The 23,867-nt window shown below is 40.3% G+C and overlaps 1 protein-coding gene across 1 annotated transcript; it reads right to left on the reverse strand.

Annotated features, from left to right (window-relative positions):
- Nucleotides 1–1,113: 1,113 nt before the first annotated feature.
- On the reverse strand, nucleotides 1,114–22,740 carry dhrs12 (dehydrogenase/reductase (SDR family) member 12). Its single transcript, XM_041211425.1, has 10 exons — nucleotides 22,467–22,740; nucleotides 17,828–17,961; nucleotides 14,440–14,522; nucleotides 12,914–13,009; nucleotides 10,829–10,910; nucleotides 8,028–8,089; nucleotides 7,768–7,872; nucleotides 5,101–5,191; nucleotides 4,813–4,950; nucleotides 1,114–3,780 (listed from the first exon to the last, which is right to left on the reverse strand). The coding sequence occupies exons 1-10, from the start codon at nucleotides 22,520–22,522 to the stop codon at nucleotides 3,659–3,661; spliced, it is 969 nt and encodes a 322-aa protein (XP_041067359.1). The 5' UTR covers nucleotides 22,523–22,740; the 3' UTR covers nucleotides 1,114–3,658.
- Nucleotides 22,741–23,867: the final 1,127 nt, after the last annotated feature.

Consider the following 23,867-nt stretch of genomic DNA (forward strand, 5'->3'; position numbering starts at 1 on the left):
CACATTCCAATTCAGTTAAGAACTTCAATGTGTCTCATTAAGTAATGTAACTAAATTGTTATTGTATTAATGTAATGGCAATCAAAATAAATGTGTATGAGAGATGTTTGTTTGTTATAATTATCATAACCTTGAGCAAGTACTGGATGACATTCTCTAACTGCACATGTGCATTATTCTTTGTTGCCCTTGATCCATCCACAGCTCTTGACATCCTTCCTGTGCCTTGCCTCTGGCCAACACTGTAGAACTTGCATAGTTCTCAGCAATCTCTTTTCCTTCTTTCCCTCTGCTGCCATATCCATAGTCCCTTAAAGCTTTATCCTTGCCCCATTACAGTTTGACGTGCTGTCCCTTGACAACTTCACCTGCAGATTCCACATTTCCTCGTTCCTCCTCCCCTACCAGTCTCGTGTGCCAACTCCAGCCTTCAATCTTGAACAAGTCATGACTTCCAGCACATCAAAGCCAACGTTGTCATATTCAGCTCCCACGGTAAAAACTGCAATCCTCTACCTTTGATTGCATTTTTTTTTTCTTGACCATAGTCCAGCTGAATCAGAACATTTGCAAATTTGGTATGATTTCTGACCCCAAGTTGAGTCTTAAACCCCACATCCCAATAATCACCAGGACCCCTTACTTCCACTTTTGCAGCATTATCTGTCTTCAAACTTACATCTGCCTCAACAGCTGAAACCCTTGTACATGCCTCTATTCCACCACCACCTTGCTGGCCTCCCACCCTCCTTTCAAACAGTTGCGAAGAACAGGTGCTACTAACTCATCAGCTACATCAGTGGCTCCCTGCAGGAGGGTAACTGACAAGGCCATAACAACAGGATCAGTTATTTGTGCATTAGGCTGATGGAATCTCTTAGAGCTCCAAATAACTGTGATATTGTATTTTTTCCCTCTTGCAACGGGAGAGGTAATCTATTTGAAACTTATTTACATCTCAAAATATTTGACAAAGGAATTTCTTATGAATGCATTAAACATTCACACCCTTAATATAACAGTCCTTGCCTGTGAAAGAGGCCACAGTTAAACACAGTTCCCCTCGTTCTGCTGTGGGAATAATCGTGGAGGAAATGAATGTTAAATATTGAGTAGTGGTAAAAATGCTGATATTTTATTGGTTGCGTGAAGACAAAGCAGTTAGACCAATATCTAGGAGGCATTTTAAATATTTAATAGCTAATCTAGGAAAAATAAATTAGATTTTTTAAATAACTAGCAATGTGGACAAACTAGAACAATTGGGAAATATGCAATGGATCCGTCTGCATTTGGAGGGAATATAGATTAATATTTTGGTTTTTGATTCTCTATTGGAACTGGAAAGTAGTTAAATCCCCTTTTAGGACTGAATGTAATGAAGGGTTAAGGACAAGAGTACAGATATACCAAATGTAAAAACCTGCAGTTGAAGGCTTTAACAGCCAGTGTGAAGTTCAGAAAGCTGGAAATGAGTTAAAAAGGTGCTGGATGAATGCAAAGAGCAGCTCAAGCAATGGAAAACCATGAGATGAGGGTAAAAGCAACTTCAAATTGAAGTAAAGATGATGGAAGGAGGCTCAGGGAGAAGCAGAAAGGAAAATGGAGGTAAAGAGCTAAAAACTGATATTTCTCATCAGAGCTCAGCTTAAGGTGCTGCAGGTGGCAAAGAATGAAGATAAACTACTGTTCCTGACTACACTGAACTGTGGTTGGTGCAGTATAAGGGTCTGGCTTTGAAAGGGTTAACATGGGACTGGATACGGTGTCACCCACAGTAGCAGCAATCAGAACAATCCAGAAGCTGGAGGAGAAATTTAAAACCTGGAAGTTTAAAAGAGTAGCACCAGAGAAAATCTCCGAAGCAGAAGGCAGAAATAAAATTTTACACAGCAGCATAAGACTCCACTGAATCCCAGGGAAGTCCAGTTTTAGTACCCAAAGAGTGCAGAGTCAGAAGACCCAGCAGGGGTGAGCTAAAAAACTTAAGTTCTTGGGTAGAATGAGCTTTGAAGTCAGCAGCAGTGAGAATTGCCATTTTAAGTTTGTTCTCCCTGTGAGGAATGGGATAAACCAATGACCATCGATAACACTAGATGGGGAGTGGAGAAGGAATGATTCAACTCTAAAGAATGAAAAAGAATGACCACATCCAAAACAACCTCCTGTTCATCAAAGTTTATCCAGTACATCAAAACCTACCATTCCTCCAACGGTTGTAAAGACTTAAAGGGGAAGTGGGAAGAAAGGAGTAGAAGTAATTTAAGAATTGGCGGGGAAGGTATAGTATAAGGGTCTGACATAGAAGGGTTAATGTGGGTCTAGGTACAGTATCGCTGTCATGAAATCCATTGATCTGCGTGTCCCTGGTAATAAATCAGCAGTCTGTGGAGATTGTAACATTTAAAGTACAGGATCTTCCAATGCTTGTTACATTGGTTCTTGCCTAGTAACAAAGATGGGACCCTCTGGGATTGCTTTGATATGTCCCCAGATCAGTTCAAGGGTCAACGAACAGCTCTTCTTGACACAGTTGGTTTCTGGAGCAGTGGCGGGGAGGAAGCCCTGGTAATCGAAGGAGGGCTCAGAGGAAGTCTTGGGAGTTATCCAGCTGGATACAGCCAGGAGCTTGGAGAACCTTGGGGTAGTGTCAGCTTAGTGAAACTAACTGTCTAGCAAAGAGCTGAAATTATACCAGTAAATAGAGGCTGAAGTGCAGACTTGAGAATCCAGGGTGAAGGAATTTCAATGACATGGGCCATTGTTAAAGCTATCTGAGCAGGAGCGACTTTGAGAGAATTCCAAGGAGAGATCTTCAAAGGTGAAGCTGGGAATCCCTTGTGAAACAGTTTCAATGAGATTGTTTGACTTGGTGTTTACTGATGTCTGAGTGGGTTCTTGAGAAATCTACGGACTCTGCCTTGCATCTGTCATTTACTCTGTAACGTGGTGTGTTCAACCACAGTTCATCTGTTAATGCAGATGTACCTCATCCTTACCGTCAATGTTAGAGTACAAGATACACATTGTTAATTCTTATTTTTCTGAACTTGTAAAGTTTTGGTTTTTTTTGTTCGTTTGAAACCTGTGGAATCTTCTGACTTTATTCTAAAAGCAGGTGTCTTGAATCTCAACATTTTAAACAAAACATTGGTCTCTATCTTCCCCCATGTCCTGGGGTCTGATCAAGGACTGTAGCAACCACCCACAGTGTGATGTAAAGGAACACATGACCCAGGTTTGGAGGGTAGTCTTGTACTGGACAGAGATGGGTGTAGAGGCACGTGTAGAGATAGTTCCTATCTTAGATCTTATACTGTATGTATATAGTTGAGTAGTTAATAAGCACTTACTGTTAAACTATACAAGACTCAGAACTGTTTCGTGAGACCGACCGAACTACACACATCTTACAACAGTTGGAAGTTAAATGATTAATAGGTGGGGGAGATTAAATGGTCAGTAACTGGGAGATCACTTGGTGACATACAAATGTTGAACTTGTGATCACCCAATCTGTGTTGGCTCTCCCCATTATGGAAGAGATTGCCCAATGAATAACAAAAACAAGACTCTTGATTGAAGGACTATAGGGAAAGATTTGCATTCACAACACCTTAGTAACATCCTCAAGTATTTGCCTTCACACTGCCAGTTATCAGGTAGTGCTAGGTTTATGGTTTGTTGCTTTTTCCTCCAGGCTTTTCATGAGTTTCTCCTCCTCTACAGCTGTTGCTCTTGTTTGTGCCAAAAGAAGATGAGTTGACACAGGTTTCCGATCTGATTGGGGGGGAAAAGTAGAGAAGTTGAACATAGCACTCTTAGAGAATGGTAAACACCCTTTATAATTCAACGTCAGAAAACCGATGAAAAGTTTGCTGAAATTTTAATCACTAAGTGCCTGCACTAGAGATACCACTTCAGAGCACTTCTAAAACTGGGACAAAATAGACATGTACAATTTTAAATTTAAGTAATGAATATTACATTTTTGAATGAATTGGACAGCACAAGAGACAGCCATTTGGCTTACCATGCCTGTGCCAGCTCTTTGCAAGATCAATGTAGCCCCATATCCCAGCTTTTTCCCATCACCCTAGAAATCTGTCCTCTTCAAGTACATTTCCAACTACAATTAAAAGTTCATATGGAATCTGATTCCGCCATCCTTTCATATAGTGCATTCTAGAACAATTCTCTAAGCATACCCCAGAAACCAGTTAACAATCTTGTGACAGATTTCTGTTAATGCCTGCTAATGGAGGTTAAGAAACGTACAAGAGTGCCTAGATCAAACATCTAATGCCATGATTTCAAAGCTAGATGAACAAAACAATCATATTCATACTTTACTGGATCTACTGAACAAGGTTTCAGTGAGCAAGTGGTCAATTTATGGAATAGGCTGCCTTTGGGAGATGGTGGAAGCAGTCTGTCTTGATTCAAACGCAAAATGAATTTCTTTCAAAAGAACATTTTGGGATACAGTGAGTAATTTGAGGTATGTCATGTAAATGTTGCGTGCTTAGGCAGAACAGTAAACATTGGACTTATAGTTCCTAAAGCTCTCCCCAACTGAGGTTTTCCTCCATGTCTGGAACTATTGCAGACTAATTCAAATACATTGAGGCTCTGATTCGTTAGCGGCTCCATTTTATCATGCAACTTTCAGGATGGTAAAAGCTTTTATGGAAGACAGATTCCCTCATCTGAACCACTTCTTGATACACTAGACTGAAAGATGAAGAGGGAATAAATGGTTAAAATGTGGCTTGAGACAGGCCCTGGGTGGATTGAATCAATCTCCCTTACCCTGGAAATAGAGACCACTGGGTTGTTGTGTTCCAGTGGTGGAGATAGCAAGCCACACCAATGTATCTGCCCCCTGCGTCGCAGTCCTCAGCCTGTTCTTCATCATTGCATAGAAATCAGGCATGGAAGATCTCACGGCTAGCAAGAGAAAAGAATACATAGCTTCAGAATCAAACCTAGTGAGATTTGAAGTTAAACTATGATGTACTATACATTAAGTCAGTCATGCAGTGAAAGCTGAATAGTTTTCTCTGTGAAAAAATAGCATTTGATGTCATTTCATATCACCTTCTGTATCAGCCCAGCCAGGATGCATGCAGGAGAAGTGGATGTTCTTATGTATTTTGGCCCATTGCTCAGTCATAGTCACTTGTTGCCGCTGGGGTGAAAAGATAAGTTAAACACAAAAGAAAGACTTGGTAGAGAACAAAGTTTAATGCTAAACCCATAATCCTCAAGCCGTTGCTTGGATTTCATCCAAAATTCACAGCTGGGCAGGAAATTCAAAAAGGTGTTTGTGGTGACCAGACAATGTTCCATTAGGACCCAGCATTGCTCTGATCTTGGCCGCCAACAGTGATTATATACTCCATAGAGTATAGAGCTACATGATACTGTTGCTAACTTGTCCTTAGCTGGGGTACAGTGTAGTGGAGCCAAAAATGGGCAGACATTCCTCAAGTTGTTCAGTTATAAATTTAATATGACTGCAATACAGAAATCTGCTTAGTGATTAATTATACTATTATCCTGTTTAATCAGATTCCTTTTCTCTTGTGTATCTTTCTGCTGATTTCTAAAACTAGGATTCCAAGTAGGGTATATATGGTCCTGAATTCTACTCACAAAACAAGTAGCATTGAAGAAAAGAAAAAAGGAAGCTGCAAAAAAAATAAAAATAATCTGACAAATGAATTATTAGCCTGTCTTATTCTGGCCTCTTGTGCATTTCCCCCCCCCCCAACACCCCGGTTACTGATCATCCCTCCCATTAGTGGCAGAGCCTCTAGTCACCCTGGCCCTACTTTTGGCAACTCACTCCCTAATTTCCTGTGTTTTTCCACTTCACTGTCCAATCTTTATAAACTTTCTTGAAACTCATCACCTTAAATCTACCTTGTCTCGTTACTGACCCTAAAACAGTTTCTTTTTATTTATTCTATCAAAATTGTTCACGATTTTAAATATCTCTCCATCAAATCTCCTTATCTGCTCTAAGCCAGTTTCCCCATATAACCAAACTCCCCTATCCATTGTACCATTCTAGCAAATCTCTTCTGCACCTTCTCCAAGGCTTTGGCATCCTTGCTCAAATGTGGTACCCAGAATTTAACACAACATTCTAGCAGTGGTCTAGCCTGTATTTTGAAAGGTTAGCATAACCACTTTGTTTTTGTATGCTCTCTACCAATAAAGCCAAGGATCCCATCTGCTTTTAACAGCATTTCCAACATATCCTGCCATTTCTCCATGTCCTCTACATACAGCCAAAGTCTCTGTTTCTGTACTCACTATTACCACTTAGTTCTTATTCTCTCCTCTTTTTCTTCCTATCAAAATGTATCACTACATATTCTCAGCATTAGATTTCACCTGCATTGTATGTGCCCATGGTACGAGTCTTATTTACATTCTCCTGAAGTCTGTTACTGAGCTCCTAATAGATTATTACATTTCCAAGTTTCATATCCTCTGCAAACTTTGAAATTATATACTGTATACCCAGTCCAATTAATTGATTTCCAAAAAAAAAACGCAGAGTTCCTAACACTGATTCCTGGGGAATGTCACTGTCTGCTTCTCTGCAGAAATTATGCATCACTAAGTGTTGCTTTCTATCCCTCAGCCAATTCTGTCTCCACATTACCACTGTCCATTTATTCCTATGGGCTTTAATTTTGCTAACAAATCTATGATATAGTACTTTTTGTAAGTCCATATACACATCAATTACACTACCCTCACTAACCCCCTCCATTTCTTCAAAAGAACTCTATTAAATTGATCAAACCCAATTTGTCTTTAATAACTCCATGATAACTTTCATTTATACCCATGGTAATCGAAAAGCCAATTCGTTTTCTCCTGATTAATGTTTCTGAAAGGGTCCCCGCCACTGAAATTAGGTTAACTGCCCTATACTTGCCAGGTTTATTACCGCTCCATTTTTAAAAAAAAACAGGAATGTTATATTTGCAATCCTCCAGGACCTGAGGCACCATCTCTGTATCCAAGGAAGATTGTGATCAGAGCCTCTGCAATTTCTAATCTCACTTCCTTCAGTAACTTAGGATGTATCCCATTTGGACAGGGTGACTTCTCTACTTTGAGGACTAGGAATCTTTTAACTGTACCTTTAAGTATGTTATCCTTAGCAATATTGCTATTACCTCCACCTTTACTGCTCCATTGCATCAGTCTTCACTAGAGACAATGTTGCTGCCAAAGTACATATTCAGTACATCAGTCATGCTCTCTGCCTTCACAAGATGACGTCTTTTTGGTTTCTAATTAGGTCTTGTGCTTCCTTTGCCTACTTTTTTTACTGTTTGTATTTATAAGACTTTTGGGATTCCTTTTATATTAGCTACTAATCTATTCTCTCTCTTTGAAGTGATTTTCCCTGAATTGACAAATTACTGGACAAAGGGCATGCTCATTATCCAACTAAGGAGGGCATGCAGACTTTCAAAACTGGATGCATGGAAGAAGCTGCAACCTGGAGTTCATGTAAAAGAGAGAAAGAGCATCTCTATCTCGAGGTGCCCTCCCTGCAACTTTCAAAAGTATTCAATTAAAAAATGGCCTCAGCAGCTGTGTAGGGGAAACGAGAGGTGCTTCACACACACATGATTATCCAGTATGTATAGCAAGCAACCACCAGTTATGCACTCGGCTCCTGTGTGAGCTGACAACTGTTATGGATACACACGACTCACTTTTTGGAGGACAAACCTTGTTCTGTGCGTAGGCCATGGTGCCATCAAACCTCCCTTTCTCAAACTGCAAATCATCCACATTTAGTTTTTGGACCAACATTCCTCCTGACGATACTGTGATCTAGCAAACAAGTGAAGTATTTGATCAACGGTTGCCAACAATGAAGCAGGAAATATATTTGGAGGAGGCAGGTGATAACACACGTTAAAAGTCCATTGAAGAAACTGTACTGCAGCTTAAAACATATTATGGAAAAGAAAAACAACTGAGCTCACCACTCTGGCATCTTCACATTTTTCTAGTAGAGGTACCAAAGCAGTAGTGAGAATGTATGTACCTGAGGGAAAGGAGAAGAAACCCATTAGATAACCATTAGCCAATGTCATTAATCTATAAGGGGTGGGGCGGTCACCTGTAATTTAGTCATTATTAAATACATTGGTTTTCAAACAATGTTCCTGGACCTTAGAAAGGTCATGAGGGAACTTGCAAGGTCAAAAGTGTCTTATCAGAATCCTAGCTTGGGTTTCAATTGCTGTATACATTTGCATTTGGTCCCCACTTCCTGTCCAGTGATACCACTTCTTGTAACGCTATATTGACATCAATGGAAACCACTAAACGTTTAAAATGGAGTCCTAAATTTAGTAATTTAATAAGAATCTATATGCAAACATTTCAGCATCACAAGTTTGATGATGATCCACTAATTGTTCAAAATACTTTTTGAAAATAGTATCCAGCTGACATCTTCCCCCTCAGTAATTAAAATTTATAATATTCAAAAGGTTTAAACAAATTACACATTTTCAGAAAATTACATTCACAGTAACATGGCTGGATATTGCCGATAAGTTTTCCAGTACTTTCAGTAAAATTTTACTTAAGGGTCCTTAACCTAGGCCCAGCTCTGAAGAAGGATCAGACTTGAAACATAATTCTGTTTCTCTCTCCACAGATGTTGGCAGACCTGCTGAGTTTTTCCAGCATTTTGTTTTTATTTCAGGTTTATAGCATCCGCAGTGTTTTGCTTTTATATGAATTTAATATTGTTGAGTAGAGTGATAGCACTAAACCAAATGCATTTTGAATGTATCCTGAAGCACAATTTATCTGCAGCATTTAAACTTCTCTCTGAAAAACAAACAGATTTTGTTTGAGACAAAATTCTTCAAAGAAAAGCTAGAGGACAAATTTCAAAAGCTTCATTCAGGTAAAATTTTGATTGAGTTTCTTTCATGTGCAGAGACACTGTGTGAGAGAGAATGTGGCAAAGTACATTTTACACAACTATTGTAGCTTTTCTTGTTCAAATTATAAATAAAGTATTTTCTTGATTAAGGAAGGTATTTTTGCCCAAAAAATTAAGTTATGCATTTACTTCAATTGAGCTATGAAAATAATGTGAGAATTTAATACTAAAATATTAATGCCATAAATATTAATGTCAGTTAATGCCATAAATTTCAGAGAGTGTATTAAGCTGACACATATGAGATAGATGGGGGGGGGGGATTGTCCTCCATGATCCTGCCCAAAATTGGGTGCCATTGTAGTCAAAAATGATTGAAGATTCAGGCGGTGAAGCCTATCACAGTCGAATTCTTCTGTCGGTCAGGATTCCCACTGATTGTTCCTTCCCTCACTGTGTGCAAATGATAGTGGAAGGGAGCAGGGACCAAGGCTCTCAGCAGATTTTGCTCCTGTCCACCTCACTTACTGTGATTTCCCAAGCCTGACGTTTGGAAGATGACTGTACGCTCCAGCAAGTGGTGGTAACTCCATGGAGGGAAGAGGCCTTAAGTGGTCATCTATCCAGGTTGGTTTCCATCAAAGGGGATCCAATCTTTTCAAATCTTTTGGCCGAGTGAAGCACCATAACAGATTCCTCAGTTGTACTGGCGAATTCTGACTTGATGACAAGAATCCCTCCACCAAAATTCAGAACATGTGAAATGAACTCTGACCCATGAAAATTGGTTGGGGTAGATAAGGAGCACCAGGTGGAACTCCTGCTCTACCGGAATTTCATCTCATGGAGAGTTCCCCCATCCTTGGAAAATGATTTTTAAATCAAATGATTTGAACTTGGAAGGTGCAGAGAGCGCCTCTAATCACTTGATTATCACCTATGTTTTGGTGATCATTAGAAAACATTCTAATGTTAACATTCTCTGTTTACAACTGATAACAATGTGAAAGGGTGGCACAAGCAAACAGAGGAAGAGACACTAATATATATTTTCAGGAACCCAAACCATTAAACACTTGAATTTAATACATGGAGAGATCTCTTAGAAAGTTACAAATCCGCATTGCCACACTCGGTTATCTCACTTCTCGTGTACAAAGGGAGTAGATAAAATAAATGGCCCTCCTTCAAAAGTTTGTCACTGCCTCAAAAAGTACTTTAAAAGTACTTCCCCCCTCTCTCTCCCCCTCTTCCCCCCTCTCTCTCCCCCTCTTCCCCCCTCTCTCTCCCCCTCTTCGCCCCTCTCTCTCCCCCAGTACTCTGCAACTTGCTGGGAAGTTTATTTTGCACAGCTTGGATCTGGTATCATCTTAAATTGGGAACCAAATGAAATGTGTCATCCGCACTCATGGATCTTCAATGTCTTCAGGAAAAAATAAACTTATTAACGTAGCATCTCTAAAGAAACCCAGTGACTTGTTACTCCTTGTTCCCTCTGCTACCCTTTGCAAACAACTCAAACACAGATTCATTCTGGTTCTGTCTCCTACCACTGAGCCTGGGCTGATACCTAGCAGCTTGAAAATGACATTCAACTTTAATGGCCAGCCTACAGAGCCTACCCATCCAGTCCTGCCTGTAAATCAAATTGTTTTCAAGTCAACGTGAGGCTTGTGACAAACATCAACTGTGTTACAGTGAAGCATATGAGATCAGACCTGGGCCTCTCCTTCCAAAGGTAGCTCTATAACAGCAATCAAAAATAGTGCTAACGGGAAAGATACACCTGCGACTTCCAACCCCACCTCAAAGCTGCTTGCACTTGGGCGGAGTTAGGGATAAGAACATGAGTAGGTCATTCATATCAGATAACTCATAGCTTACCCAAGGTATTTGTAGCAAAGTTAGTTTCTAATTGATCTTCAGTCAGCTCTCTCCGATTGATCATACACCCCGCATTATTAATCTAGTAAAGAGTTTGAAACAAACATTAGTTTGCCCTTCCTGATATTCAAACATTTTGGACCCGTTTAACACTGAAATCCACAGATTAAAAGTTAGTTTTCTGTGCAGACTGATCAAAGAATCAGAAATTTATAACAGAGAAAGGGGCCATTTGGCTTATTGTGTCTTTCTTGCCCAAGATCAGTTGAGGTTTTTTTTTTTAAATACTTTGATTCCAATATTGACCCAATATGACTTCCATGCCTATTATTGCAAATTCCAATCCCACCTCAAAGCTGCTTGCACTTGGGCAGAGTTAGGGATAAGAACATGAGTAGGTCATTCAGCCCTCGGGCCTGTTCTGCCATTCAGTTAAATCATGGCTGATCTTCATCTTGACTCCATCTTACAAGCCTGGTCTATGCAACCTGTCCTCAATGTAACCCTTTTTGCCTTGGTATCATTCTGGTGAATTTGCACTGCACTCCCCTCCCAAGGACCATTTATCTTTTCTGAGGTGCAGTGTCCAAAACTGAATGCAGTAATCCAGATGGGGTCTAACTTCAGCTCTGTACAGCTTTAACCTAACTTTTACCCCATTACATTCCACCCCCTGAGACAAATGCTCACATTTCATCAGTCTTTTAATCTTGTTTTGTATGTCTACTAGATTTTAATGCATGAACTCCTAAATCTTGCTGCTCCTCCACACTTCCCAGCTTCTCACCACTTAGAAAACACTCGAACCACTTAGGTCCAAAGTGGATGGCTTTGCACTTACCCCACATTGAATTCCAACTGCCAATAGTTTTGTCCACTCAATCTGTAAATGCGCCTTTCCCCACCCAACTCCAACAGGGTGGATAACCACTCTTATTAGATCAAAATTTTATTCAGCGAATCACAAACAGAAAATAAGACTTTTCTCAACGAGAACCAACATTGTGTGTAAATAAGATAATTCCAGCAATGTTGAATATTTTCCACCTAAGTAGCAGGAAAATGACAACTCAAACAAGTCTCAGACAAAATGACAACTCAGACAAGTCCACAGGGATGCAATTGGTCTTGGGCAACAACCAAAATGGACAACAGCAAATCAGATGCCTATTTTACACCCAGACACAGCAAGTCCTGACTAAAAGTTGTGTTTGCGTTCCTGCAAACTGCGACTTTAAGTGAAATGACTTTGTGAATCATGGGTTCCCACTGGAATAAACGTTAAAAGCTGGAGTTCGGTTCCTACGGACCTTTCTCGCCGAGAGAAAAAAAAATGTACAAGTTGAAATACTGTACCATACATGTCCAGCACTATGCATTCCTAGCTGAAATAACTTATAAAATCAAATAGATCACTAAATAAAAACTGTACAATACAGTTAGATGGTTTATTAAAAATTACAGTACTCACTTCTGTACACAGTACTTTTAGATTGACCAGGCCTCATCTAGTGGCAGATGTTGGCCAGTGCAGGTCGCAGCCAGAACTATCTGCACAGTTAGTGCACATGCCACTAGATGGAGCCTAGGACTTCAATGTGTGTTCTGAATGAGAGCCAGGAGCAAAGTCAGCAGCGGAGCGAGATGCCGGGGGCCGCTAAAGAACAGACCCCAAGGACTAAGATAAGAACTGAGCCTGGGAGTGGAACTAAGGGCAAGGGCAGAAGCACTGTGGGAAAAGTCATGTGAGCAGCGGGGCTACAAGGGGAAGTCTGGCAAACGATGTTAAAGTGAAACTGGTAATGTTAAACGAATATATTCGCACTACTTTATTAAGGATGTTAAAGTGAAACAACGTTAAGTGAGTTGACATTAAGCAGGGCGTTATTGTATTCTTTTCCACTGAACTTCTCCTTCCCCCCCACTTGAAAAATCTCCTCTTTTAGGCATTCATTAAACTCTGCTAGCTTTTCCATTATTATTCTTTCTCTGCTTTTTCCTATATGGAATGCTTTGTGATTTTTTTTAAACTTTAAAAAGGACAACAAGAATGTGCACTATTGAAGTGAAATGTTAAAAACTTACCAAAACATTCAGTTTGTCATTTGCTTGTTGGAATTTATCTGCAAACTCCCAGATCATCTTGGGCCTTGACATGTCAAGAATATGGACATAAACTTCCTTTTAAAAAAAGTTAAAGTCATCAATTTTTTTTTTTTAAAAACTGAAACCAAATGGCTCTCGAACCAAACTTTCTTTTAACCAGACTTTTAGCCTTTGAGACGGCAGCATGTTCATTACAACCCCACCGTTTCTGCATGAGGAACATGCTTTGTAGAACAACTCAGGTACCCTCTTGCTGTTGAATTAAGTAATTAATGTTGAATATAAAATCTTGATTATCACATTCTTTTCAAGTACTTGGCTCTGATCTCAACTTAAATTTTTTTTATCCTTGTTTTCAAATACCTCCGTAGACTTGTTTCTCCCTATATCAGTGATCGCCTCCAGCCCTACAAGCCTCCAAGTCCTCTGTGCTCCTCCAATTCTGGCCTCTTGCGCATCCCAATGGCGAGTTCATTGCTTTTTGAGGGATGAAAGACTAGTCAAGTACAAATCAAGGAGGTCATTTTTTTAATGACTGGCCTTGAATGGATTCGAGGTAATAACTGAAATCTGGCCAACATTTACCACTCAACTAACACGACTAAAGCAGCTTATCTGGTCATTTAGCTCTTGCTCTTGGGACCTTGCTGATCAAATTCACTGCTGCATAGCCAACATTACATGTGACTGCACTTCAAAATTGCTTCAGTGGTAATGAGTGCTTTGGGATGTCCTCATACACAAGTTCTCCTCTTTCTTTCTTAGTCTCTTTGAAAGGAACTCAGAACCAATGACCCACAAATTCTGGCATGCCACATGCTAAGCTCAGGGGTAATGAAGTGAGAAGTAGCTAGGTAACCTGTCCCTGATCTCCAAGCTGTGACTTCACTTGATTTTCCACAGTGGCACTTTTCAATGGATCAGGGATTCAGGGTGAGCTATGGCGTACTAACTGGCCAATAACCTGACCACGCTCAATGTTGAGGTTCAAAATTAAAGAATAGTTTGTTAGGCAAAGTTCTAGAGAGAGTGGTAGACAGATGTAGAACCGTCACCCTTACAGAAATGATTTTTTTGGACTAGTGATACAGAGAACACATGTTCAAATCCCACATGGCAGTTTGAGAATTTGAATTGTTTTGGAAACAAATTTGCTATCAATAAAAGTGACCACTAAGCTGTTTGACTCTTGTAAAAATACACCTTACTTTAATAGCAGGTTTCAGGGAAAGAAACTTGCCATCCTTACCTGGTTTGGCCCGTGTGCAACCCTCGTTCCACACCAATGGATTAAAATGACCAGTTAGCTGTGTCAAACTACTAACAATGGTTCAGAAGGCAGTAGCCCACCACCACCACCACCACCTCCTCAGGACAACTAAGGATTAAATCCTAATGATGCCAACATCCTGAGAGTGAAATTTTTAAAGAAAAATTAATAAAAACAAACCATCAGCCATTAAATGGCCACACACCTCAAAATTGTTTATTGATGACTTCTTTACCTTATTATTGGTTTCGTTCACAATCTCAGCTTTGGCCGCTTCAGCTCGCTCTTTGTTTCGACAAACAAGGTGAACGATTCCCCCTAAAAGGAAGCAAGGCTTTCATTAAGTGGAATATTCAGCTTCCAGAATACCAAATAAAGCCAAAATAGCAGAATTCCAGTAAGGCTTTTCCATCCAAGATGATTGGGAAATACAGTATGATGTCCTAAAAACACTGCCTTTTCTTGCTCTCTTCGCAAGTTATGATCAATCCCATTTTAACACCACATCTGTTAACCAGTGCCCAGATTCCCAAAGGTCTGTTGGGTTCTGCAGTCTCACAGCTCAGGGGAACTTGCTTAAACTTGTCAAGCTAACTTCCAATTTAAGGTCAAAATTTTACAGCCTTTTAACAACATCCTATACACTTGATCTTCAAAAACACTGAAATCTGAAGATATCCAAAGCTATAAAAATAGGATTATTGTACTCAAATGATAAACCCTCCATTTGCAATTGCAATGAACAATTCTGTGCAGTTTCAGATTAACTAAACAATATGCACATTTAACCCTTTCACTGGCTAAGGCTCAGTATGATAAGTTTTGGTTGTGAACTTGCATATTAACTAACATCTCTGTCAAGCTACACCTAGTTTACATGCCTTTCATTTAAAAACATAACATAAACAGAGTTTCATGATTTATACAATTAATGCTACCAGCAATGCATTTTAAAATAAAACAACAAAGAACTTGCATTTCTATCCTACTCTTAAACTGCTAGAAAATGTCTCAAAGCAGTTTATATTAAAAAGGAGAAAAAGAAATGACATGGAACAGGAGGTAAAGTGGAGAGGGTAACAGAGAGGCCAAAGTCCTGGCCAAAGACTTGGGTTTTAGACAAGGAGTTCTCAAGCATAGTAGCCTTAGCGGCCAAATGAACAATGACCTGTAATCATATGGAAGAAGTGGGGAGCAGAAAGTACAAGCGAGGATGTGCGGCTCAAGCTGATTTCGAAAGGCGGAGCAAGGCCAAGGATGACTTAAAAAGCCGAAGCTTGTATTCTTGCTCGCACAAAGCCCAACACTTTAACCGTCCCTTCATCTCCAAAATCTAGTTGCTCATGTTCCATCTCAGAGGTTGGCAACCAAAATGAGGCTGACAATTTCAAAGTCAGCAAGATTGCACAGAATTTATAGCACAGGAGCAGACCATTCAGCTCAACAGGTCTATGTTAGTTTTTATGTTCCACATGAGCCTCCTCCAACTCTCTTCATCTCATTGAATCAACATATCCTTCTGGTCCTTTCTCCCTCACATATTTATCTAGTTTTCCCTTAAATGCATTTATATTATTTGCCTCAACTGCTCCAGGTGATAGCAAATTCTATATTCTAACCACTCTCTGGGTAAAGGAGCTTCACCTGAATTTTCTACTGGATTTATTAATGCCCACCTTATATTTACGAGTCAAAAACAGAATTACCTGGAAAAACTCAGCAGGTCTGGCAGCATCGGCGGAGAAGAAAAGAGTTGACGTTTGAGTTATATTTACGAGTCCTAGTTTTGATCTCCTCCACAAGCAGAAACATCTCCTCCACGTCTATCATCTCAAACCCTTCATAACTATATAGGGCCGGACCCCCTCTCACCAGCGGGATCTTCTGGTCCTGCTGAAGTCAATGGACATTTGAATGGCTGCAGGGGATCCCACCGTGGCACAGCCAGAAGATCCCAGCCCAGTATTACTTTACTGACCTCTAGTAGATGGAACATGAGGCACTAGAGTCTGGAGATGGAGGGGCAATTTGAAGTGCCTGACTTCATGTGAGCAAGGATATAAGCCTAGGCTTTTTGAATGAGTTGTCATTTGTGGAGAATTGATGCAGGGAGGTTGGCTGAAGTGGGTCATAAGAGAAGTGAAACCTTGAACTATTGGAGTTATTGCCTGCAGTTTTGCTAGTGGTGAATTAGAGAGAGAAACAAAGGCAGGCAAAGTTAAGGAGTTTCAAGAAAGCCATCTTGTTAACAGAGTGGATGGGAGAGAGGAAGCCAAGTTCAGCCTCAAGCAGTGAGTAGCTGCGATGGAGCACAGACCAACGGCCCACGCACAGAAAAGAAGTGGGTGGCTTCAGTCTTACCAAAATTAAGCTGAAGGAAATCTCGCCAAATGCAGGCCTTGACAATGGGGATAGAGTTGGAGTGTGTGCCAACAACCTTTGGACCAAAGCAGCAGGCAGAGAGAGATGTTAGAGTTAGTGGCAAATAGGTGAAAGCTCACCTCTTCCTGCCCAGTGATATCACTTAGTGGTAGCATGTAAATAGTGAAGTTGAGGGTGGTGGCGGTGGAGGGGGTGGGGGGCTAGTGCAACCAAAGCAAAAACAGGGGTATGGAGGGTATAAAGTAAATAATGGAAGCAAAACTGTTGGGGACGATTTCATGCCTGCATTCCAACAGAGAGGAATGGAACAAAGAAAGAGCAGTTCCATGAGGGTGAATTGCAAAGGGAGGGAGTTCCAGGATTTTGACCCAGTGACTGTGATGGAAGTCAGAATGGTGCATGGCTTGGTGGTGTTCCCATGTATCTGCTGCCCTTGTCCTTCTAAATGGTAGTGGTTGTGGGTTTGGAAGGTGTTGTCTAAGGAGGCTTAGTGAGTTCCTGCAGTGCATCTGGTAGATGGTGCACACTGCTGCTACACACTGGTGGAGGAGGGAGTGAATGTTTCTGGATGGGATGCCAATCAAGTGGGCTGCTTTGTCCTGGGTAATATCAAACTTCCTGAGCATTCAATGTTGTCATAAACTGATAGTGCCTTTCATGACCTCAGGATGTCCCAAAGCACTTTTTCAAGAGTAGTCAGTGTTTTAGAGCAGGAAATAACCAAACACTGCCAATATAGAGCTACCTGCTCTGAATTTGTATTTAAACATTAAACCATATAGACTGAAAACTTGCAATTCAATTCAGCTGCAATGCCCTTCACTGTTAAATACCCTGTGAGCATTTGCTGTCCATACTAACACATGGGAAATGTGCTCTTAGCCAGAGAACAGAAGGCTGTTCATGCCTACGGAGCTATGACAGGAGAAGAGAAATTTGGAAAAAGAGATCGATCCATTTCCTAGATTAGTACAGTGACTACACTTCAAAACTTCATTGACTGTAAAGCACTTTGGTACACCCTGAATTCCTGAAGGACACTATTGAAAATGGATATATTTCTTTCATTCAAGGCTCTGCGGAAGGCAACACCTTATAAGAACAGATGCCCTGCTGCTGTGCATAAATATCTAACATGCTTGCTCTTAAGCTAAGCATCTTCACTGTAACAAGCACCTGGTGTACACAAGTTCTCTAAGTACTGTTCAACCAGAATAATGCTAGATTGTGGGAATACTCACCCCGTTTCGCAATTTCCAGTGCTGTGGCCTTGCCAATCCCACTGTTTGCTCCAGTGATCAGGAAGCACCTTCCCGACACATCAACATCCAGCTCCTTTGGAGCAAATTGTTGTGCTGCAGCTTCATATCCACTTCTGCAGGGCACAAACCAACATGTGATAAGCAGAGCTGAACTAGCTCTGTGCTTCACCCAAAACATACAGTCCATATGCAACAAATCAAAGGTTGGCTCCACGTTGAAAACAAAACCTTCTCTCACAACTAATATGCTACTGACAGTTTATCAACATCAGCATTTGATTTCACGTTTGAAGAAAGAGTACCTGGGTGGGGTAATAGCTTTGGACAGGCGAAGGGAAATTATTTCCCATCTTATTCAGACAACATTGTCTTCACTATGGAGTAAGACTGATAATCCAACTGCCACACACATCATAAAGTCTAATGTTAGGATTGCAGTAGTATAGAATTCACCTGTACTCAATAGAATGTTGGCCCCACTTGTACTGAAGCTGCATCCACAGATTCATGAGTTATAAGAAACCTTATACCATAGAATGGACACTGGCAGCTTTAGGTAACACCAGTAAAGCCAATGGACATCCAGAACCCAATGATTTTGCCCAAGAAAAATTACTGACATTCACAGTTGTTTCCATTTGAATCATTTTACCTCTAAGCATCTGTCATCATTCACGTGAAATTAAGGAGCCATAACATGTTTATTAGCCTGTGTCCACTCAGCTATAGAATATATGGTTGCTGGAGTTAGGGCCCAGAATCAGGAGAAATACTGCAGCTATTCATGGGGCTGAGCACTCTAGAAAAAATATTGTAAGATTATGGGTCAGGTATCAGCATTTGCTTGCATTACCCTTCCACTCCTTTAATCCCATCCTTGGTGAATTAAACTGCAATTCATGTATGTCACATTACTCAAACAGACACTAATCCTCTCCAAATGTGTTGGATTGACATAAGTATCAGCATACCTTTAGGATTCAAACCATTGGCATAAGGATTTATAAGATACACTTCTTACATATAGTTATATAGATTGTAGCTTTTTTTCTTTTGGCTTATAAATAGTTTTTAGATTTGTACTGTAGCTAGAAATAATTAAATGGTTAACTTGCTCATTCCTAGAATGCTTTGTGGTTTAATGTTTCAGAGTGCAATTTAGCTGATTGCTGTTTTTTTCTCTGCTGAGGTACAGGATATGTTAATTCATGCCCGTATATATATATATATATATATATATATATATATATAAAATGAAACAACAGTCTGGTAATAGGAAATGGGACAATGGCACCATGATGATTAGTAACATGCTTCATGTTGAACAATATTGGCCATTTGGAGTTCATGAGGAACAATCTCATTTCTTGGCGTCTTGTCTTATTCACAACAAATTCCTGAAGCCATAAAGAATGATCAAGAATAGTGTATGACTAGATGCTTCTAAAGATCCTGTGCTTTGCTTCACAATTTATAGAAAGGCAAGAACTGAAGGACTGAAAAAGGTTATGACTCCATACCCAGAGAAATAGCAGGGTAATATTATTTGTTTCCCTGTATGACTACTGCTTAGACATTAAGTGTATCAAGACTTGGTCAAACACAATGAAAAGTTTAGTTGTAACCATATTTGGTGTCAAATTCAAGTTTTCTTACAGATGTATTCAAGTTACTATATACTATACAAACTGTTTTCCATCAATTAAGGCCTTAAAAGGGTATAGATTATGGTAACTATGGTAACCTTTTCACAAAAAAGTTATGTCTGGCATTTCGTGGTGTATTTGCAAATCCAGCAAGGTATTTAGAAGTGCTAGTTACTATAAATGATGATTTAGTGTATCTTACTGCTATGAAGCTTAGTCCCTTAATGTCTAATGCAAATAGAAGAGGTAATATTATTTGCTGGCAAGGCTTTCAATGAACTTCCAGAGGAGCTTAGCTGTAAATAAGCAATCCCTTTGAGTCCATTAATGAGGCAATGCGGTCAATGTAAAGATCAAGTTTTAAGTAATTACAAGTGGATCTCCAGTTGCTCAAAATGGGTGAGGGACGTGGAGAAGGAAGGGATGTAGGGGTGAGAGTAGAATTAATAGTGCGCAGCAGGTAAGGCTGTTCAAATATAGTGTCTGTCAGGTTGGGAATGAAGAAAACCAGATACCATAGTTATCACTGAACTATTGCCAATGTGAGTTGGTGGATAGACATGTGATTATTTGGAATAGAGGTGGAAGGGGAAGAAGAGAACCATGACACTCCCCAACAGGGGCAAATCGGAGGGCAAAAGGAATAGAAACGAGCTTGGGAGCAAAAGAACATGGCTATGTTGTGTATTTTTCCTGAATCAATTTGCCAGATCTGATTGTTAATCACAAAATACGACAGGTAATGTAGTCAAACACTAACAAACATGACCATGATCTTACAATGATGGATATTTCTATTGGTTTTTACCTCAGCCTGTGATTCTCAGCAGATTTTAAATCAACTCAAGTAAGGAATTTCTAAGATAATGAAACAGTGCCATTTTAGACCATTTTCCAACTGATTTCTCTCCTTTCTTTAAAGGGATTAAAAGCTCACATGCTCTTCCCTCCTCCCCCAACAAAATGAATTCTTGAGGGTAAGTAGGTCTACAAAATGTCTTCAGGCTTTAATTCATGGCATTCGCCAACAAGGTTAGTTGGAGAATTGCAAGACTTTTGTGTGACTTACGTGGCTGATGAATCTTCCCCTCCTCATGTGGGAGTGTCGGTCATCTAGAAATCCCCAACCCACATAATCAGATACAAGCCATACCTTATTGCCCTATGGTACATCTCGTTAACACACAGTCCTGCTTTATATGAAAGTACCAAAGGATTTATCAAACCAAGGCCCATCTGCCTACTTAGGTGTATGTAAAGGACCCCATGGCACTATTTTAAAGAAGTTTAAGGGGATTCCCCCTGGTATCCTGGCCAATGTTTACCCCTCAACCAATATCACTAAACAAAACAGATTAGCTGGTAATTATCACATTGCTATTTCTGGGTAGGGTTGTCAACCCTCCAAGATTGGCCTGGAGTCTCCAGGAATTGAAGATCCATCTCCAGAATACAGCTGTGTGAAATCCTAGAGAAAAATCATAGGGACATTTAAAAACAAGTTTTTCAAAAATTTTCTTTGAACATTTTTCTTTACATGATATAGAAATATTGAAAATGGGGGGGTGGGGGGTGGAGAAATGATGAGGAGAAAGGCTGTTTGGCTTACAATCAAGCATCATCCAATTGGGTGTTGAGAATTTTTGCTTTCCAATTGGCATAGGAAGGCAGTGTGTCACAAGGATGGATGTGTTGGCCAACTAATGGCTGGATTGGGGCAAAGGTGATGAAGCTTCCAGGAATATATTTAATCGCAGTTGGCAACCCCATTTCAGGGATCTTCCTGTGGCCAAACTGACTGCTGCATTTCTGACATTGCAACAGTGACTACACTTCAAAAGTATTTCATTGGCTGGGACATCCTGATGTGGTGAAAGGCACTATAGGAATGTATATTCTTCCTCTTCCCCCTCCCCCCACAAATGTCCAGCCTTGGAGGGTGAAGGGGGCTATATTTTGTTGTGATAAAAGAAAATAACATGACAAGAATGTATTACAGCAAAAAAAAATTTAAACTTTATAATTCATTTCAGTTTTAGATTGAGATGCTAAACATAATTGTCATGCTTCTGCCACCTTAAATTGTGAGTACCTTCAGTTTGTATTCTTTTGTTAAAAAGTAAAGTTTTATAGGTTTATCATTTAATTCATTGGCATTTAAAAGAGCAACTGAAACAGTTGTTATGATTTAGGCAGCTAGGACAAACTTTTGACAGTGGTAGAGCTTTGTAGAAGAGTTTGGTAATTGATCAGGTTTTGGAAACAGGAACAGCAACAAGGCACAAGAAACTACAACTCCCAGCATTCTTTAAACAATGCCCCAGATGCACACAAACACCATTCAACATGCCCCAGATGCACACAAACACCATTCAACGCGATCAACGCCCTCCAAAACAAAAACAGAATTACCTGGAAAAACTCAGCAGGTCTGGCAGCATCGGCGGAGAAGAAAACTTGTGCAATACAGGGGTTCTCTAATGTAACGCGAAAATACTGGATTAACCACGGGCACCAGTGGATTGGACTTTTTACATTAAATGTCCCCTCATTTTCGATTTTTTTTAGATACCATCGTAACGGATTTATTTTGGAGTTACGATTTAAAACGAACACTGTTGGTGGGTTTGTGTGTGTGTGTGTGTGTGTGTGTCCCCACCCAATTTGAGAAGTACCGGACTGATGTAGCCCGGTCCTGCAGTTTATGCAACACTGCGGGGTGGAAGCATTACACAACGATGGGGACAGATTAAAATGAACAAGGCCCAACTGCACGGAACTCTTAAATATTCCCTTTGCAGGAACAACAAGATGGTACGAAAAATTGGGGAGGGGGAGAGGGAAACACCCAAGCAAACAGGGTCAAAAACAAATATCCACAAGTGACAACACGTACAGAGGACGGGCTAAATGACACTGCTGTGGATGAGTGTTGCTGCTGCCAGGGGAGGCGATTATCGATCAGTACTCACTTTGTATACTCTCGCAAACCTTTTATAAACCACACGCTGTTCCTGTAAAGAGACATGTCCACCCGGCTTCTGTCCTTCCTCCTCAATCAACTGCTCCCTTCATGTCAGGGCGTTATGCAAGTTCCGAATTCAACCCGTGCTCCAAATTTACCCACCGGAAGCTAAATAAAAATGCAACAACAACTTGTATTTATAAAGGCGCTATGCCGTGATGAAAGGTCCCAAATCATTGCAACTCGGCTTAAATACACGCCAGCTGCCTCTATATACAGAAAACCTGCCAACATGTCTTTTTGCTTGGGTTCCAAAAAATTCCTGAGTAAGCAGTACAGATATATACTAAAGTTCCAAGATTATTCTAGAGCTTCGAGGAATTAAGGGTTAACTCTCATGGACACAGCTATGAACAATTACCAATAAGAAAAATAATTAAGGCATTAAAAAAAACTATTGTTACTTTCATTTTCATTTCCTATATAAATATTGGAGGGGTGGTGGGGGAAGGCTGTTTGACTGGGTGGGGCGGCTGGGGGTGGGAAGTCATACGATGAAATCTTCAGGAATGTCTCCAGAGTTGGCAACCCTGGATCACTTTTGTAGACACCCATAACATGTACTTATATAGTGCCTTGGGGCTTTTATTTAATAGGAACCATGTCAAAATGACACCAAGCCATATAAGGTGAAATTCTGACAGGTAACCAAAAGCTTGATCAAACAGCTAGGTTTTAAAGAACAAATTAAATAAGGACCATCAGAACATAAAAAAGGAGCAAGATTAGGCCATTTAGCCCTTCATGTCTGCTCTGTTATTCAATACATGGCTGATCTTCTATCTTAACTCCACCTTCCTGCACTACCCACCTATCCCTTGATTCCCTTAAAACCCAACAACCTATTGATTTCTGTCTTGAAGATACTTAATCACTGAGATCCACTGCTCTTTGGAGTAGAGAATGGCAAAGACTCATAATCCTTTGAGTAAAGATATTTCTCCTCATCTCAGTCCTAAATGGCCAACCCTTTACTCTGAGACTGTGCTCCCTTTCTAGATTCTCCAGTCAGAGAACACACGTCCCAGCATCTATCCTGTCGAGCCCCTTAAGAATTTTATGTTTCAATGAGAACCTCCTATTCTTCTAAGCACTGCAGAGTATGAGCCTAGCCAACTCAATCTCCCCTTATGGGACAATTCCCTCATCCCAGAAATCAGTCTAGCGATCCTTAGTTGCACTCCCTCCCTCTAAGACAAGTATATCCTTCCATAGGTAAGGAGATCAGAACCTGCACACACTGCTCCAGGTGTGGTTTTAAGGCCCTATACAATTTCAGTTAGACTTAGTTATTCGTATACTCCCATCCCTTTGCAATAAAGGCTAACATAACATTTGCTTTCCTAAT

This window comes from Carcharodon carcharias, chromosome 18, assembly GCF_017639515.1.
Source record: "Carcharodon carcharias isolate sCarCar2 chromosome 18, sCarCar2.pri, whole genome shotgun sequence".
NCBI lineage: Eukaryota > Metazoa > Chordata > Chondrichthyes > Lamniformes > Lamnidae > Carcharodon > Carcharodon carcharias.

Coding starts and splice junctions, on each gene's coding strand:
- dhrs12 (XM_041211425.1), bottom strand. CDS start 22,522: ATGTCTCTTTACAGGAACAGCGTGTGGTTTATAAAAGGTTTGCGAGAG. Junction 7,873..8,027: donor AATGTGAAGATGCCAGAGTG/GTGAGCTCAGTT, acceptor CTTGTTTGCTAG/ATCACAGTATCGTCAGGAGG. Junction 3,781..4,812: donor CAGTGGTCTCTATTTCCAGG/GTAAGGGAGATT, acceptor CCCCCCAATCAG/ATCGGAAACCTGTGTCAACT.